The sequence below is a fragment of the Barbatula barbatula genome (genome assembly GCF_947034865.1).
Source record: "Barbatula barbatula genome assembly, chromosome: 9".
NCBI classification, from domain to species: domain Eukaryota; kingdom Metazoa; phylum Chordata; class Actinopteri; order Cypriniformes; family Nemacheilidae; genus Barbatula; species Barbatula barbatula.
Window position 1 is genome coordinate 8,537,438 of NC_136772.1, and position 16,572 is coordinate 8,554,009.

Genomic DNA, 16,572 nt, shown 5'->3' on the forward strand with positions numbered 1-16,572 from the left:
CAGTTACACCACATTGCTCTGGAGCTCTTACACAGATAGTGACATGGATGCACATTGCTCTCAAGTACCTATAGTCTATTAATTATCCACGCTGAAAGATTGTTTTCATAACACTTTTCATGCTGTCAGTGATATAATCATACCGGAAAATAGCATAACCAGACACTATATGCTTTGCTGTCTTTGCATCATGCTACATTTCCATCTTGAATTTTATTTTGTTCTTTTGTGTATTCAGACAACTTTAAGCAACAAAATATTTATCTTTTAGCTACCAGGAAAATTCACGACAAATGAAATAAGAGATAGGCTAAGTTACAGAAATCGTCAATAACCCCTTATCGCCGAAAAGGGCGTTTTAATGCTTTAAGAGTGCCTGAGTCAAATTCAAGTTCACGGCTGCTTGATTTAAAATTCAATTTTTACCAAAACTCAGACTGTGTAAGGACGGGGGCAGGTACAGCTTCGTTAAAAACACATGCGCTCTATGAAACGATAGAAAAGTTTAAGAATAAGTAATAAATAAGAAATAAAGTAATAAATAAGAAATACATAATTACATTAATTGTTGTCTATTCATTATTGACGTGCTTGAATACTTATTAAGCCTATATTGGGGCGACATATCTAAAAAAATACTTTTTGTGTTTTAAAATGGGGAGACGGTTCCTTTTCTTTGAAAAATTGAAAAATAGATATTTCAAGACATGATTTAATATAATCTACTCGACAAAAGAGAGGCATTCTGAGTCACTGATTTGTTTTGAAACGAGTTCCGATTACATAAAAAACACTGATTTCAACACCTTAACTAAATATGTTGACAAATACCTAAAAGTTCCACATTTAAACATTTTATGTGTACATAGCGTGGCAAAGAACATGACGCGTTGTAACGATTATACACTTGCACCACATTTTATTATATCTGTATGCAGTTAAATTCTTATCACAATAATGAAGAAAACACTTCTCAAACTTTGAACAAAAACACATTTAACAAAACAACTGCCCCTGTTCAGCCCATAATTGTACATATTTATAGTAAAGAAACATTCTTTATAAATATTGTTTCATCTGTAGCAAGTAAATACCATAATTTAATTACAAATGGATAAATATGGCAGTCGATATTTACAAAAGAAGGGTGTAGTTACAGATATAACGGCACGACATTGATTTGCCCCACAATCCTCCAAATATAATTCACAATTCAAACTTGCAAAGCACAAAACATCACAAGTTAAGCCCAGCAAACTAAGATTTACATTCACAAGCAAATATTGTGTCTGTCTTCGTTAAAGGTTGACTTTGGCACTCTTTCCAGTTAATAGATGTTAAGTTACAATCAGTTTGCCTTAATGGAATCACAATAATCATTATGATAATACAACTTTATGGTAATATGTGCACTAAAAAGTCCAGTTAGAGAAATAGCTACCATTGAAGGAACATCTATACACCAAAAACCGACGAAATCTATTACAACCATTGGGCAAAGAGAGTGTGTATGTACAAAAACAGTGTTTGGTGCACTTGCGCACATTTCTTCTGTTGATGTGAGTATATTAAATCCTGTTGGACAAGCGCATAATATAGGAGCGTTTGTTTGTACAAGCTGTATGGATCTCCTGGTTTTCTGAAATGGTTCCTCTTGGGATGGCACAGTCTTAAACATACCATTCACTGAAATTGGACGATAAACTGCTGTGGTTGTTGGAACTGTGCACTGCTGAGGAAGGCGACAGATTGTTGTTGCTTTGGGTCTCAGTGGAGGGGGACACCAAACCAGGGGGTGTTGAAGATTCATAACCAGAACTTGCCGCTGGCGACGAATCAGATGCAACTGGAGACGATTCATGAACCTAAAAAAATAAAGATTTAAATAATTAATGACCCACGGAATGAATTATGAGCACCGAGTACTTGTAAAACTTCACAACAACTTGTTCACGAAAAAGCACTGCTAAATTTAGACACGAATAGCCTATAGGAACCAATAGTTGCAGGACATTCAAAAATGGTGCGCATTATGTGAATGTTTCTTGTGTCTTTTATTAAAGTTATTATAGATAATAATTATAACCTTTAATAAATGTAGGGACTAAATAAATGTGTAATGCATTTTATTATTCAACGTCTGCGTGAATTACCTTCATATGCTTTCGAAGAGAGCTGGGATGAGTGTAGGACTTGTCACACATTTTGCACAGATACGGTTTATCCGACGTGTGAACGTGCATGTGTTTCTTTCGGTCACTGCTGTTCGCAAAGCGCCGATCACAGCCCTCAAACTCACACTGAAATGGCTTCTCCCCTGCGAAGAAAAACGTATAAAAATGAACGGGGTTAGTAAAGATAAAAACAACACAATAGTTTTCAATTACAAAAATCTTTCATTCAGCTGTAGCTACAGGAAATGATAAAGTAACGATATTAATGGGAATTTTAATTTTAATTAAAACTGTACAGACTGCGAAAATATTTCATTTATTTTTAAATACTCATGGTGTTCGTTACATAGCTAGTCGTACGTAGCCTACTAATAGAGCTTTACGTCTTACAACAACACAGGGGGTCCCTCACACAACCTTATCTTCAAAACACGATCAATGTATAGACAACAAAACAACAACACAATAAGAAAGTCAACTGTTAGAATTCGCTTTGTTGAGCAATTAATTCAAACTAAACCCAAGATTGAAACGGGGACGTGCGTCAGTAAACATTTTCCCAACAATCGCCACACAAAACTTCACCGTTTGGTTAGAAATAATCAAAATGTAATTAACACATTGACAAATAGAAGGCTCGATGCCGCAGTGTATTCTAAAGAGGAAATTGCAACCCTGGTAATGGCCTGTCTAACACATCGACTGTCAATGCAATGGAAAGAATAACAATAGGCCCACATATCGCCCATTCCTGGGAAACATTCTTATTTCTATGCCGTTGTCTTTATGTTGGTAATGCTCTGTATTTACTTTTAAATTCGGACATATGCATGTGTGCACGTGCATCTATGTGGCCTCTGCAAAGTACTCTGTAATTGTTTTTACATGATCTACACTAACATAATTTATCAGTATTGCTGTCTGCTACTATTATGCTATCTTTTTTATTTTACTTAGAGCAATTAAAATAGTTCTTATGTGGGCAAAAATATTGGCACAATAAACACTACTATATTTCTAAATCCTGACGTAGTAACCCGAGTGCCAGAGCATTGGTACACGCAAACATGAAACCGGTTGAAGAGATTTACGGCTGGTCTGCTCACGCGATGAGCCCTCGAGTAGCCTTTGACCCGTTTAAAGTTTATGAAACCACAAACCCTCGACAGTCGCTTACATAATTCACTACATTGTTGCAAAACATCGCGTTTACTCTGTACTAGACCGTAATCGTTTCCAGCCGCGTTAGCAGATTAATGCACAGATTGAATGTATACTAAACAATGCAACGGGTTTCTTTTTAAAGATCTAAATCTACTTTAAACGTCAATCTACGTAGTTTACAAAGTATAAAAAGACACCAACATAGTATGATCATCTTATTTTTGTAAGCACCGATATTTACAGGGCATGATTTGGAATTGGTAAACGGAATACTCACAACATATAAACACGAATGTGTCAAAAACAAACAAATAAGTCATAATTACCTGTATGCGTTCTCTTGTGAATCTTTAGATTTTCTGATCTTGCGAAGACTTTGCCACATCCAGGGAATGGGCAAGGGAAAGGTTTTTCTCCCGTATGCACGCGGATGTGATTGACCAGTTTATATTTGGCTTTAAATGGTTTGCTTTCACGGGGACACTCTTCCCAAAAGCAGATGTGGTTGCTCTGTTCGGGTCCTCCAACGTGCTCTACCGAGACATGGGTGACCAGCTCGTGCATGGTGCTGAAAGTTTTATTGCAACTCTTCTTGGGATTGCTGAGCTGCTCTGGATCGATCCACTTACAGATAAGCTCTTGCTTAATACACTGCTGTCTCATGTAGCGAAAGAAGGCACCGGGGTGATGGTGATGCGCTGCCATATTCATCCCCATGTTCATATTCATGGAGCCGTACTGGTTATGTAGCTGAGCGGCTGAGTAGGGATCGGTCCTCGGACTGGAGACCTGGTGATACTGATCTGTTCGGCCAAAAACCTCCCCCGGTAGTCCGAGACGCATCTGCCCGTTAAGGACGTTTGGAGAGCCGTGAGATCCATGCTGGTCGTGGATGCCAGGGAACAAAATGTGGCCTTGGCTGTCTGTATGGGAGTGATGGAGGGAGCCGGCAGTGGGGCCGAAGAGCGCGTGTTGACCGCCCGCCGGCGATGATTCCCCGAATCCACGGCTTCGAAAGAGAAAGTCCCGCGTGGAGTTAAAAGGCGAGCTCGCATATGATGTGACATGAGCCGCGTGCGCACCCAGAGCCGCTGCAGGGTAACCGGGCGCTTGGCTCGTGAACGCAGAACTCTGTCCGGGAGAGAGATCGTGGTTCAGTTTGAATGCGCCCATGTGCGCCGAGTCGACGAAGCTGTTCTGCGCTAAACTCAAGTCTCTGTCTTGCATTTCGCTGGAGGAGTGATGATGCCTGGCAAATGTGCCCACTCCCAAACCAGGGAACTGATGCCCAGCGTCCAGTAACATGATTTCGTTAACCAAAAGCAGTTATATTTAAAGCAGTCTATGCACAACGCTTCTTCAGTAAAACAAAATAAAATATAATGCACTACGTGAATATTAACTTCCAGATTTGAAAACAAGACATGAGGCGACGAAGTTCGATCCGTTCACAGGGAAAAAAAGCTTTTCGTATCGAGTTAGTCTATATTTTTCTTGTGGATAACTTGTTACTCAAAATCCCCAATGCACCGAAATGAGAAGATTCCTTTGCGCTTGTCCTTTCAAACTGAGTCGCTGTCGGTTGTTTTAAGGTTGCACGAAAAGACGAGTAATTATTTTACTGTGTCTTCTCTGTTCTTGAAGCATCTCGAATTGGAATGTTTATTTCTTTCGCTTGTCTATGTTTATCTCGGAGGGTCCCTCTTTCTCAGTGGACTGGCACTACCTCCTCTTACGCCCCCTTTAACTGGAACCCGGTCATTCATTTGGCGCGCTCTCATTGGCCGCCGCTCCTCATCAATCCAAGGTGCCCGTCCAATGGAACGCTCTCCTTTGGCAACTAATCGCTGATCGCCATCTTCCACCTACAATTAACGCCTACTTTTCGGAGAGGATTTTCGGGGAATAGGGTGGAATGCAAAAATGTTTGCATTTTAATCAGACCGCTTTAAAAGTCTAAACCGATGTCCTAACGGACTCAATGCTTAATCCACAATGCTTTGCATGTACTGTAAATACAATATATGCATATTTAATAATAATGTAAAATGTTGAGAAAATTAGGTTATAATAATTACTAAATCAAACAATCTAACTAATAAACAACGCTAATATCAATAAAATAATCTTAAACATTGTTCAAGGTGCTTTGAGCTATCTACACGTAAAATGCTAGGCTATCGTGTGAATTTAGACTGTGTAGGATTTAAAAACGAGTTTGCTCCCAGCTATAAACGCATTGGTCAGTCAACATCTGAATGAAGGACGAGAGTAAGCTAAATCACAAATTCAAATCAAATTAATAAATAACGTTCATACGTTTAGCTATAAATATTGAAATTTGTTCCACCAACAAATACATTAAAACAATAAGTTGGAAAAGAAGCAAAGTATAGGAAGTGTACGTAGTACAAGCCAGTATCATCTTTGTTGCTAATACAATAACTCTTATTGGATCAGTTTGTCAGACCGTATGCATGCATAAATAAACTACTGTACACAATTTCCTATAACTTGACAATATACGTTACCACTAGATAAAAGGTTTAAAAAACAATTGCAGATTACGTGTGACATGAATATCCTGTGTCTTGACTTGACATATGTGATCAAATTAGTTTAAGAATATTATTTCATTATACACTTTTAATATAAAAACGTGATGTCATGGACTAAGAGCCTATCACTCCGGTTAAATATATATAAATAACTTAATTGTTTAAAATACTTTAATGTTATGTGGTTCAAATATTTTGTGGTTATGGTCCTTACGGAACAATATATGCGCTTTTAGCTTACCTTGCAGGTTACCTTATAGACTCACTGACAATAATGAAACCGTCCAAGTGGAGTTATCCAAAACCATATGCTAGAGGGTCATAACGTTATAGAGTCCATATCAATGCACATAAAAGTCTCTCGAGGGACTATTTAGGGTCTACACAAAAACTTCCACATAAAGCATCCGAAATTTTAATGTTGACTTTTAGTAAAAGGAAATTTACTTACAATTTATTTGAACCTAAAAATCCAATAAAGTCCCATTCTTAGACACGTTCTGTTTTCTTCGCCTCCGAACACTTTAAGTTGTAAATAAAAGAGCGAAGGGTGTATAAAACTTCGTGAATTATGTGTGCCTCAGCTCAAAGCCATTCTGTCTGAACGTTATGTACCATTCTTCCAAGACTATTTCTACCCTCTCCACAGGAAACGCAGGATCTGATCCAAGTTCAAAGTCACGTTTACCGACCTCTCTAAGAAGTTCTTTATTTCTCCAGAAAACCACAAAACCTTTCTCCTTTTGAATGGGCAGGGAGAAGAAGGGAAATTAGACAGAGTGCAGTCGGACTGGAACGCATAGCTGTTGTTTTTATTCTTCCCACTGTTTCAAGGAAGGGACGAAGTTCCAAAAGACTAAAACAAAACGGTTCGTTGCGTTAAAAAAATATGTGGATAGGGCTATATATTTTTTCTCATGTGAAAACTGACAATCAAAGCTGACCTTTAATCCACCATATGTGAACAGTAATAACCATAGGCTACCTCTAGTTTAGTCATGAAATGGCTTTCCAATAATGTTGAATGCTCTTAGACAAAGCGACAAGACATTTCTTTCAAGTCTGACATTATCAATATGGCGACGCATTGTTGGTTACTTTTCGTGACCTTTTTTTAAGGGTGTTTGACCTCCGACCCGTGGAGACCACATATGTTACCCTTTGAACTTATTATGTTAAGAAATCTTCTCTGTTCAAAGGTTGAAGGGGGACAAGTGCTAGCCATCGCCCTCCGTTATGTCGTTTTCATATAAAAACAGCTACCGAAAACTTGAAATGTCCCATCAAAACCTTGTTTTAACTATATTGTTTATTTATTTTGTATTTATTCATTTATTTGTAAATTGACTTAATGAATATTATTTTTTTACAGGAATAACATAACATTCAACATTCAGTGAATAAAATACTTACTCTAATAAAATTCAGAGGTACATTTTGGGATGTCTTAAATATTAATGCTTTGGCGCATTATTCGGGATCCTGGTTGCATTTACCTTAAATTAAGATAATAAAGCTATTAGCCACTATATTTTATACAGAAAAGAAACACTTGCAAATGTTGCGCTAACTGTTTAGTTTGAACGAAAGACTCTAATTCAAATAGGCCTATAGAGATTGTTAGTCAAGTCTTCAGATTTACCAATGCAAACAAAAAATATTTTTATTTTACAGCATTTAGAAATCTTTAAATTACATGTCATATAGAAATATAAAAGCACATTTATAGTTTTTATTTAGTTTATTTAAAATCTAAACCCAAGCATGCTGTGCAGTTTAACCATTTCGTGTTCTTCTTTATTTTTTTGCAGTCATTTTTTTAAATATGGTAACAACTGTCCTGAAGCATTTTGAAAGCTGTGTTTGAATCAAGACATATTAAATCAATGGCATACACTTCCTGCTGAGTTTAACATGGACTCTGAAAATGTGTGGACGTGCACGGTGACACACGTGTTCAGCACATACAAACAAAAAGATGAAATTGTGTAAAATCTTTCGTAAATGTCATTCCTATCAACTGATGGCGAAGAAAACTTCAAAATGTTAAGTTTAAAGGACTTCAAGGAATGCGCGTTTTATCAATGCTTGCAGTTTTAGTAGGCCTAACCTTTTCTAATGACAGTTTATTCCGTCAGCACTGTATTTCACCCAGGGATATCTGAAGGAGACAAGTGGATTTTCCTCCGAAAATGTAATATTTACACAAAATACATTTATATGTGTATGTTAATATGAAAGTTTTAAAATACATGTTCACGTTGTTGCATTTAAATCACATTACAATAAACTTATCTGGACAAAAATGCCTATCGCAGTTTGTGTATATTTAGCTGTGTGTCGTTTTTTGGTGGCAGAACTTCGACTATCAAATAGTGGCTTGATGTTTTTTTTATCTTAGTATACTTACTATACATTAGACTATGTTAGTCTATTAAAATCATACACGAAGGAACATTTTACAACAGAATTTTTCCTCTATTAATTGCTGGTTTCATACTAAGCTTTTTTTAATTTTACTTTTTATACCGGGAGGAGTCGTTCAATATGTTTCTCTGTTCCATAAGAAGAAAACACATCCTTCCACATGTGTGTGTGTCTTGGTAAACAGATTTGCCTGTAACTTTGCGAGCACAACTTTCTGGAGTGAACAGTGATGAAGAGAGTGAGGGGGCGGAACCCCGCTGAGCCTCTGCGCTGAAAGACAGCCAATCGCTTCGTTCTCTTAACTGCCAGTCACCGAAATCTGTCCAATACCCGCAGTGCCATTTCTAAACTCTATTCCCCACTGTGTCCTCCAACTGTTGTATGTTCTGCCAATCGCTTGAGGACAGAGTGGGAAAAGGAGCAAGCAGAGTTAGAGGCAGGACAAAAGAAGTTCTATAGACGGCCATATACATATATTTTAATGGTTTCAGAAGGCCTGTAGTTTGGGAAAACAATAGCAGTGAGGGTGGACATGACAGCGTAGTGATGGAGCCCCCTTTAAGCAAGAGGAATTCGGCGATAAGATTAGCGGATTTGGCATCGACTCAAGCCCTTCCTCATCAGAATATGACAGGCTTCCCGGGGATAGGGGGGCATCACCCGCACTCCCACCATGCCCACCTCCACCCTGGGGAGATGGGCAACGACCCCGGAGTGGCTCTCACTCCATTTGGACCCGAGCACATGGCACAGACCAATGCTCTCAAACTTAGTCCCTCTCAGCCTGTTCAAAGCCATCCCGAAGCCCAGACCGCGGCATCTTTCACGTCTTCTCAGACCACAGTTGGTTTCCCCGTGGCTCACCCCCACACAGGCTACGCCACCAGCAGGGACTTCATCCTCAGGAGAGAGCTCTCAGCCTCTGCTATGCATGCACTTGGCGACCAGCATAGTTCCGCCTCCTCCCCTCATCACCATGGCATGTTCATTTCCCCAACAGGTGCTTATGGGCACGCGGAAGGTGGTGCCCATCCACTTTTCTCTGGACTGCACGAGCAAGCGGCCCCAGGTGCCCACCACCACCACCACCACCACCATGCCCTTAACGGGCAGATGCGTCTGGGTCTACCGGGGGACATCTACGGCAGGCCAGAGCACTTCGGCCACAGGCCCGAGCACTATGGATCTTCTTCTCTACACGGCTACAACTCCATGAACTTAAATGTGAACCTCGCCACGGCTCCGCACGGAGCCACGGGAGCGTTTTTGCGATACATGAGGCAGCCCATCAAGCAAGAGTTAATCTGCAAATGGATTGATCAGGAGCAGACCTCGAAGAAACCCTGCTCAAAAACTTACAGCACCATGCACGAGCTAGTGAACCATGTCACGGTAGAGCACGTCGGGGGACCGGAGCAGAGCTCTCACGTCTGTTTCTGGGAAGAGTGTCCGCGCGAGGGAAAGGCGTTTAAAGCCAAGTACAAACTTATCAATCACATCCGCGTGCACACGGGAGAGAAACCCTTCCCGTGCCCCTTTCCCGGTTGTGGCAAAGTATTCGCGCGCTCGGAAAACCTGAAGATTCATAAGAGGACTCACACAGGTTAGTTCAAACGCTCTTTGGAATAAACTTTATCCATTTACGTTTAGGTAAATGTGTATACGAATGAAATGTTTCATTGTACTTTACGTGTAATCGAAATGTTTTTATATGTCGCGGCGTTATGTGGGAAAATAAATACTTTATTGACCCCCACCCCATGCACGATATTTCCCCTCTACAAACAGAGTCGAGGGACCAGATATGTTTGTTTACAGTGCGCATTGCCGAATTCTCATGCATCCTGCCTTTTCCAAGCAAACTGATCTTCTGAAAAGAAAAGTTTGATGTTGATAAGTCTCGTGTTATTTTGCAAATGCAATTATATATCAACTTGCATACGAATCCCAGCAACTTGTGCGTTTGGCAATAGTTCTACACTGGTATGATCAGGCTAGTGGTTTAAATATGCTTTTATTGATGCATTCATTTTTAAGGAGACAAGACTGTAAGGTGAAAAAATGAAGCTGCAGTTGAGAGCGTGTTTCATAATTTAAATGTTGCGTATGTGAATACGACATTTTTATTCTCCTCGGGGAAACCGTGTGTAAAAGTTAGTAGTTCTCGGCACCTCTTTTGATTCCACAACTGAGCTACGGCTAGTTTAATAGTTCCATACTAATGTAAATGTAACTTATTTTGATCCACCAAACGGTGTTGGTATTACTTTACAAAGGAAGTAAGGCCTAGCTGCCTTCGAAGGCAGTAAACATATTTAATCTAAATAAATATAGTGGCTTTGGTAGGTGTGCATGCTAATGAACTAAACCATGTTGAATTGCATATAATATAAGTTCTCATCCATCAGTTGGTACAAATATGCACTCACGTGAAAGTGAAACTGCGAGTCAGAAGTGTGTGGGAGTGCAAGCCAATTTGTTATTGCCAGTTGTTAAGACGTTGCATGTATTTCTAAACTATATTTAGCCAGCATTGTGTTCTGCTTATAACACGTGCTGACATGAATTGCCCCCTGAATATGTAGGCTACCGTGTCAAACCCACCCAGAGTAGATATAGATTCTTAAGGTGGCATCTTGAATTAACATTGGATATGCCTAAAATTATGCATGTTATAATGAACCACGTTTTAACGCCATGACACAGTGAATCACGTTTATTTTGTAACATTTTATATCCTTGAATATATGCTGAAGCCGAGTCAGTTATTATACTTTGGGTATATGGCGGATCAAAATGTTTTTGCAGTTTTTTAACTGCGTGAATCACTGGCGTGTCCTGTATCACAATACAGGAGAAAAAAGACGATATTTTATAACCGTTATATCTGAACATTTCACATGTAATGACAGAAAATAAGTAGGCTACTGTTTAGTAATAATGTGTGATGTTGTTATGATTTTCACCGATGCTATACTCCAAGGACAAGCGTAAATAATACATTTTGGCCATGCATGTGTCTTTGCCAGTTACCGAAAAAAGAACATACGCTTTATTTTCTTATGAAAAGAAATGTCATTACTTTCGCAGGACCTGATAATTTCAATGATGCATGGATGTTTTCTTTATCAACGCAATATCCATATCCTCTGTTTTTTTCTCCCAGGCGAGAAGCCCTTCAAATGCGAGTTTGATGGCTGTGACAGGAAATTTGCCAACAGCAGTGACAGAAAGAAGCACTCTCACGTCCACACGAGTGACAAGCCTTACTTCTGTAAAGTTAGGGGTTGTGACAAGTCGTACACTCACCCAAGTTCTCTGCGCAAACACATGAAGGTTCACTGCAAGTCTCCTCCGCCCCCTTCTGCCAACTCGGGCTCATCTTACCATCCCTCGTCTACGCCGATGGGTGATGCCCTTTCACCCAACCTGGAGCCCCACAGGAACCGTTCGTCGAACCTTTCGCCTCAGGTGACCAACCTAAACGAGTGGTACGTGTGCCAAGGAAGTGCCGGACCAAACAATCTACACACACCCTCCAGCGATCTGCCAACGTCGGAATCAGATGATGAGGACTCTTTCAGACACACAGATCCACGAGCAATGCTCTGATTTTAACAGCAAGGAATATATTCATTTTGAATGGTCTCTAAAAACACACACAACATTTCAAGTGATTTAGTTTGAAGGACACGGCCTGTGGACGACAGTGGGTGAAAGAGTTATTGCCCCCATGTTTGCTATAAAAGCAGAGCACTGATGCAATTTATCTTATGATGTTAATACATTCATAAAAAGTTGTTACATGCAACATAAAAGTGAAACGTGGAATTTAAATGTTACTCTTGAAATCATCACATTTTGTTAAAATTGTACGTGACGTGTCATCAAATAACTTCATACGAGCTCAAGATTGATGATTGTTTGTTTCTTAGCATTAGTCTACATCCCTAAAAAGTTGTTACATGCAACATAAAAGTGAAAAGTGGAATTTAAATGTTACTCTTGAAATCATCGCATTTTGTTAACATTTTATATGACGTGTCATCAAATAACTTCGTATGAGCTCAAGATTTATGATTGGTTGTTTTCTAGCAATAGCCTACATCACTTTTGTTCAGAATTATTTTATAGAAGCATTTTACACGTGTAAGGGGCATTGTTTAAAAATGCAGTGACTTTTTTAATTTTCAAACTTGTGTATTGTCAGTGTCAAAGAAAAAAGAATTTTAAATGGGTTAAGTCTTTGTTAAAGTTTATACAACAGCTGTGGTCAGGGTGGTTTTTGTGATATTTAAAATATTTAAACTTAAATTTTATGCAAAATCAATGTAACTTTGATTAAAGAGTACGAATATGTCCATTGAGACCCTAAATAATGTATCATTGACAGGCCTATCCCTGACTGATTTGTAAATAGTTAATGGTATTGATGCTTGTGAATGTTGTCGTAGTGTCTCAAGTTTTGTACATTGTAATTTATTTGCTGGTATTTGTTGGTTTAAACGTACAGATACACCAAAGAATAATATAATTTTGGTGAAATGAAGTGATGCTTTTTATCGTGTTCTGTAAAAAGGTCTTACTTGAATAGGCTGTATAATGTGAAGATCTATTCGCATGACCTGTGTAGTGACTTTTTTGAGGTGCATGATGGCGTTGGTGGAAATCGTGAGACGGCAGTGAAGAAATGTGATGTTTGTGTATAGTTCTATGGAAAACTTGAATAAAAGCAGGACGTGTAAATATCGTCTTTTAAGTAAAAAGGCATTTTTTCATTTATTAATGTACGTATCTTCTTACATTCATCCATCCATCTACCAGTTTTAAAATCGCTTACTCATTGTTAAATTCATGTTCTAAAATCGGACAATGCTCTTAGTTTATGTAACATTTGGCAAAGTAAAAACAATCAAACAAAATAGCAATTTCTGAAGCATTTTTTCTATACAACTGTGCAACAGCTGCACGTTTTATAACATTTCCCCAAATACATACACAAAGTAAAATAGCTGAAAGCAACCCCATGAATCATTCATGGGAAAATAAAACATTAAAGGTGTCTAACAATAAACAATCTTGTATGGAGAATATAAAATAAAAGTCCCCATCTTTTATCCATCATAAAACGCACAATCGCACTTTCAAAGTACCCCCTGTCCCAGACTATAGACTCAAAATTGACCAGCGCAAGTCCTGCACAACTTCAAAGAGATGCACATCAAAACGGAAGACTGCACGGTGCGTTAGAATTCTATGGGTTGCATTTGAATATTTATGGTGGAAAAAATACTAACGGCCACTTAATGGCCAATCATCAAGCAGGGACCTCTCCCATGAAGCAACCCCTCTCTTAAAATAAGTATAAACAATATTTTATAACCGTCAAGAGAAACCTTGCATTTTTGCAAGAAGAGTGTGTCAAAAAGTTTTGCGTTTAATTACAACAACAAACGGAGGGATATGATTGAATGAAATCACATTACATTAAGCAACATGGCGCTTGTAAATAAAGATAAAAATGAATGCTGGTGCGTCGTAGGAGATCGTAGCTTTATCGTGTAGGTGAAACGCCCCATTAATAGTGTGAAGTTCAAGGGCACTTCATAAAGTTTGTGTTTACCGGCCACCGGAAACGGGCCAGTTGAATTTGGAGACACTCTATTAAGATACAGTCGCGTTGACCTTTAGTTTCATGCTACGTTAGAGCAGTCAATTCGCACTCTATCAGAATTGCACATATTTTTGTTTTCACATCTTTGAAATCCCTCATGCGCATTAAGGTTTAATTTGGAGACAAGCGCGCGCTCTACCCATCTTTTGTCCGGAAACTATTATTTGACCAAGGAAAGAATGATCTTCTATTTATTTAAAACAAGTGTCCTTTGAATAGAGCAAAATAAACACGGTGAAAAATAACCAAAGGGATGGTCCCCTCGGAAAGAAAAGAGTGACTTTATAAAAGCTGCAGCAGTCACAGCTGAATGGGAGACGCTTTGAAGTAGAACTTATTATCTGAGGAATACTTTTCGGTCGTCCTAACGACGCTATTGAATCGAAAACCTGCCCCTTTGTCAGCGATTTGTTCTCCTTTAGTGCAATGCCCGTGGAAATCACTTACATGGTCCACCTTAACATACAGCCTGCAAATCAGTAACTCTAAGAGTCAGACTCTCAGACGCCACTTTTCAAAAGACAAAGCAGAAGTCAGTGTGAAAACGCAGCGAGTTCTCTCCCGTATTCCCTTTATTGGACAGAATGATCACATCAGAGGAGCTGTTTACTACAGTCTAGTCAGATTTCACACCGTCAGCTTCTCATTATGTGTTTGACGAGGGTTCAAAGTACCCGAGTCATTGTGCACCTCTTTTTGCCACGCAAAAAGAGCACGTGAAACACTTGTAATACAAAAAAACATGCGAAGTTAAAACTTTGTCATACTTATATTACCTTATATGTCTTTGTAACGTTTGCGTGTTCAATTCCCACTACCAGATTTCATCTCAGAACCTGCAAACTCTCAGAGGTAAATTACGGCACTAATTAAATATTTGCCACTGTGTCTGGGGGTCTGTAGAGAGAGAGAATCGTTGCGAGACACGTGGAAAAAATACAAAATGAGACAAATGAAATATACAATTATTATAAACGAATTGTGCATGGTGGTCTAATGTCTATTTTAGATTTGTGCACGTCTGAGATGGTCTTAATTGAAACTGTACACTGGTCAACCACATCTAGATATTCATTTATTTTTGATCAACAACAAAACTATAAATCCACAATGGTTTAAGCATCACAACACGTGTTCTGAAATGAGAACATATTTGCAAAAGTTCAAAAATATGAGACCTTTAACAAATCCAGTTTAAAGAGTCTAAAACAAATGTTTTGTCAGACGGAGCCTCTCAAAGACAAACACAGAATAACTGTGCAGAAATATACCGGCTCTATAACCACATTTTAAAACATTGCTAAATTCACTATCTTCATAATCATGTGAAAAAGTATTACAACTTCAAGTAGGCTTGTGGGCTATTATAAATATCGGTAGAATGTTTTAACACGGTCTGCTTTGAAGACGAAGAAAACTGGGCACATGTTCATTCTCCAGGCAAACTGCCAAACTCTTTGCGAGCACCCTACCTGCCTACTATCTTAAGTTTCCCGAATAAGTGAGAAAACACAATCGAGTTGCAGCTGCAGGACTGCATGTTTCCTCCATGCACTCCGAGATTTCATTCGAAAGCAAGGACAGGAAAACTTTTGATGCACGGGCGAAAACTTACGTGGTGATTATACAGTGCAACGTAAGTACATTTTTATGAGCACAACTCTGAAGAGAAAAGCTGTTGCATGCGCTTCTCCTTTTAACTAACAACTGTTGTAGCGCAGTTATTGATTACGACTCGTGCTTTTCCCTCGCGCATGCATGTAAAGAGGAGGCTGTTGAGAAGGTTTGCCGTCCCATTAAGTTAGAGGCCGGATGAGTAGTTGTTTGCTATTTGCTCTGAAAGCTCAAGCTCGACTCAGACAGCTGCGAGTTCACCTATTAGCCCCTATGTCTTTCCCAAAAGATTGCTTGAGTTAAACATCTGACAATGAGCGCTCAGGGGTGCCGCTTGCTTGACCTCCACTCGCTTTTAATAGTTTCGTAAGAACTTCATTAAATCAATTACTCCGCGAGCACATCATAATTTATTTGTTCGTTTCTCAAAGAATTCGTTGGTAACACTAATTTGTTGGTCAATTTAATTCATTTTATGAATGAGTCGTTCATAATAAACATTAAGCAATTAAAAAATATATGAGTTTTAAAGTAAGAAATAAACAATGTTTTTAAATAGAATGCATTATATAGTGCTTAAGTTTAGATTTGTAGTTTCTGTATTTGTACTTAAGAATTTTAACACTTATAAAAATGTTCTTTGCAACATTTAGAATTTGTGTAGTTTTTGAATATGGGGGAGGTCCAGAACAAACTACAATTTGGTTAGCCATGGCAGAAGGTTATGGTTTCGTCAACTGTCTGCAAACGATAAAAAAAGAAAATGTCTGGCTAATGTTTCTAATGTAGAATGTCTTTGCAGTTGAAAAGACTTATTTGTTTAGTATTCTTTTCTCTTTATTGTATCTTTAATGTTTATCTGACTTTTCAATTAAAAACTTTGGCATAATGAACAGATATTAATCAATGACCTGATAAATTGTAATCCAATGCATTTTCTTTCTAAGAAAAACTAAGAGAA

At 38.6% G+C, this 16,572-nt stretch overlaps 2 protein-coding genes across 2 annotated transcripts; one reads left to right on the forward strand and one right to left on the reverse strand.

Annotated features, from left to right (window-relative positions):
• Positions 1–894: 894 nt before the first annotated feature.
• On the reverse strand, positions 895–6,504 carry zic2a (zic family member 2 (odd-paired homolog, Drosophila), a). Its single transcript, XM_079464070.1, has 3 exons — positions 3,665–6,504; positions 2,154–2,317; positions 895–1,865 (listed from the first exon to the last, which is right to left on the reverse strand). Exons 1-3 carry the CDS (start codon positions 4,641–4,643, stop codon positions 1,671–1,673), a joined length of 1,338 nt encoding a protein of 445 aa, XP_079320196.1. The 5' UTR covers positions 4,644–6,504; the 3' UTR covers positions 895–1,670.
• Positions 6,505–8,869: 2,365 nt separating this feature from the next.
• Positions 8,870–13,084, forward strand: zic5 (zic family member 5 (odd-paired homolog, Drosophila); the record flags this gene model as incomplete). The annotated part of the gene is made up of 2 exons (XM_079463556.1): positions 8,870–9,926; positions 11,490–13,084. 2 exons carry the CDS (start codon positions 8,870–8,872, stop codon positions 11,933–11,935), a joined length of 1,503 nt encoding a protein of 500 aa, XP_079319682.1. The 3' UTR covers positions 11,936–13,084.
• Between the last annotated feature and the right edge of the window lie 3,488 nt (positions 13,085–16,572).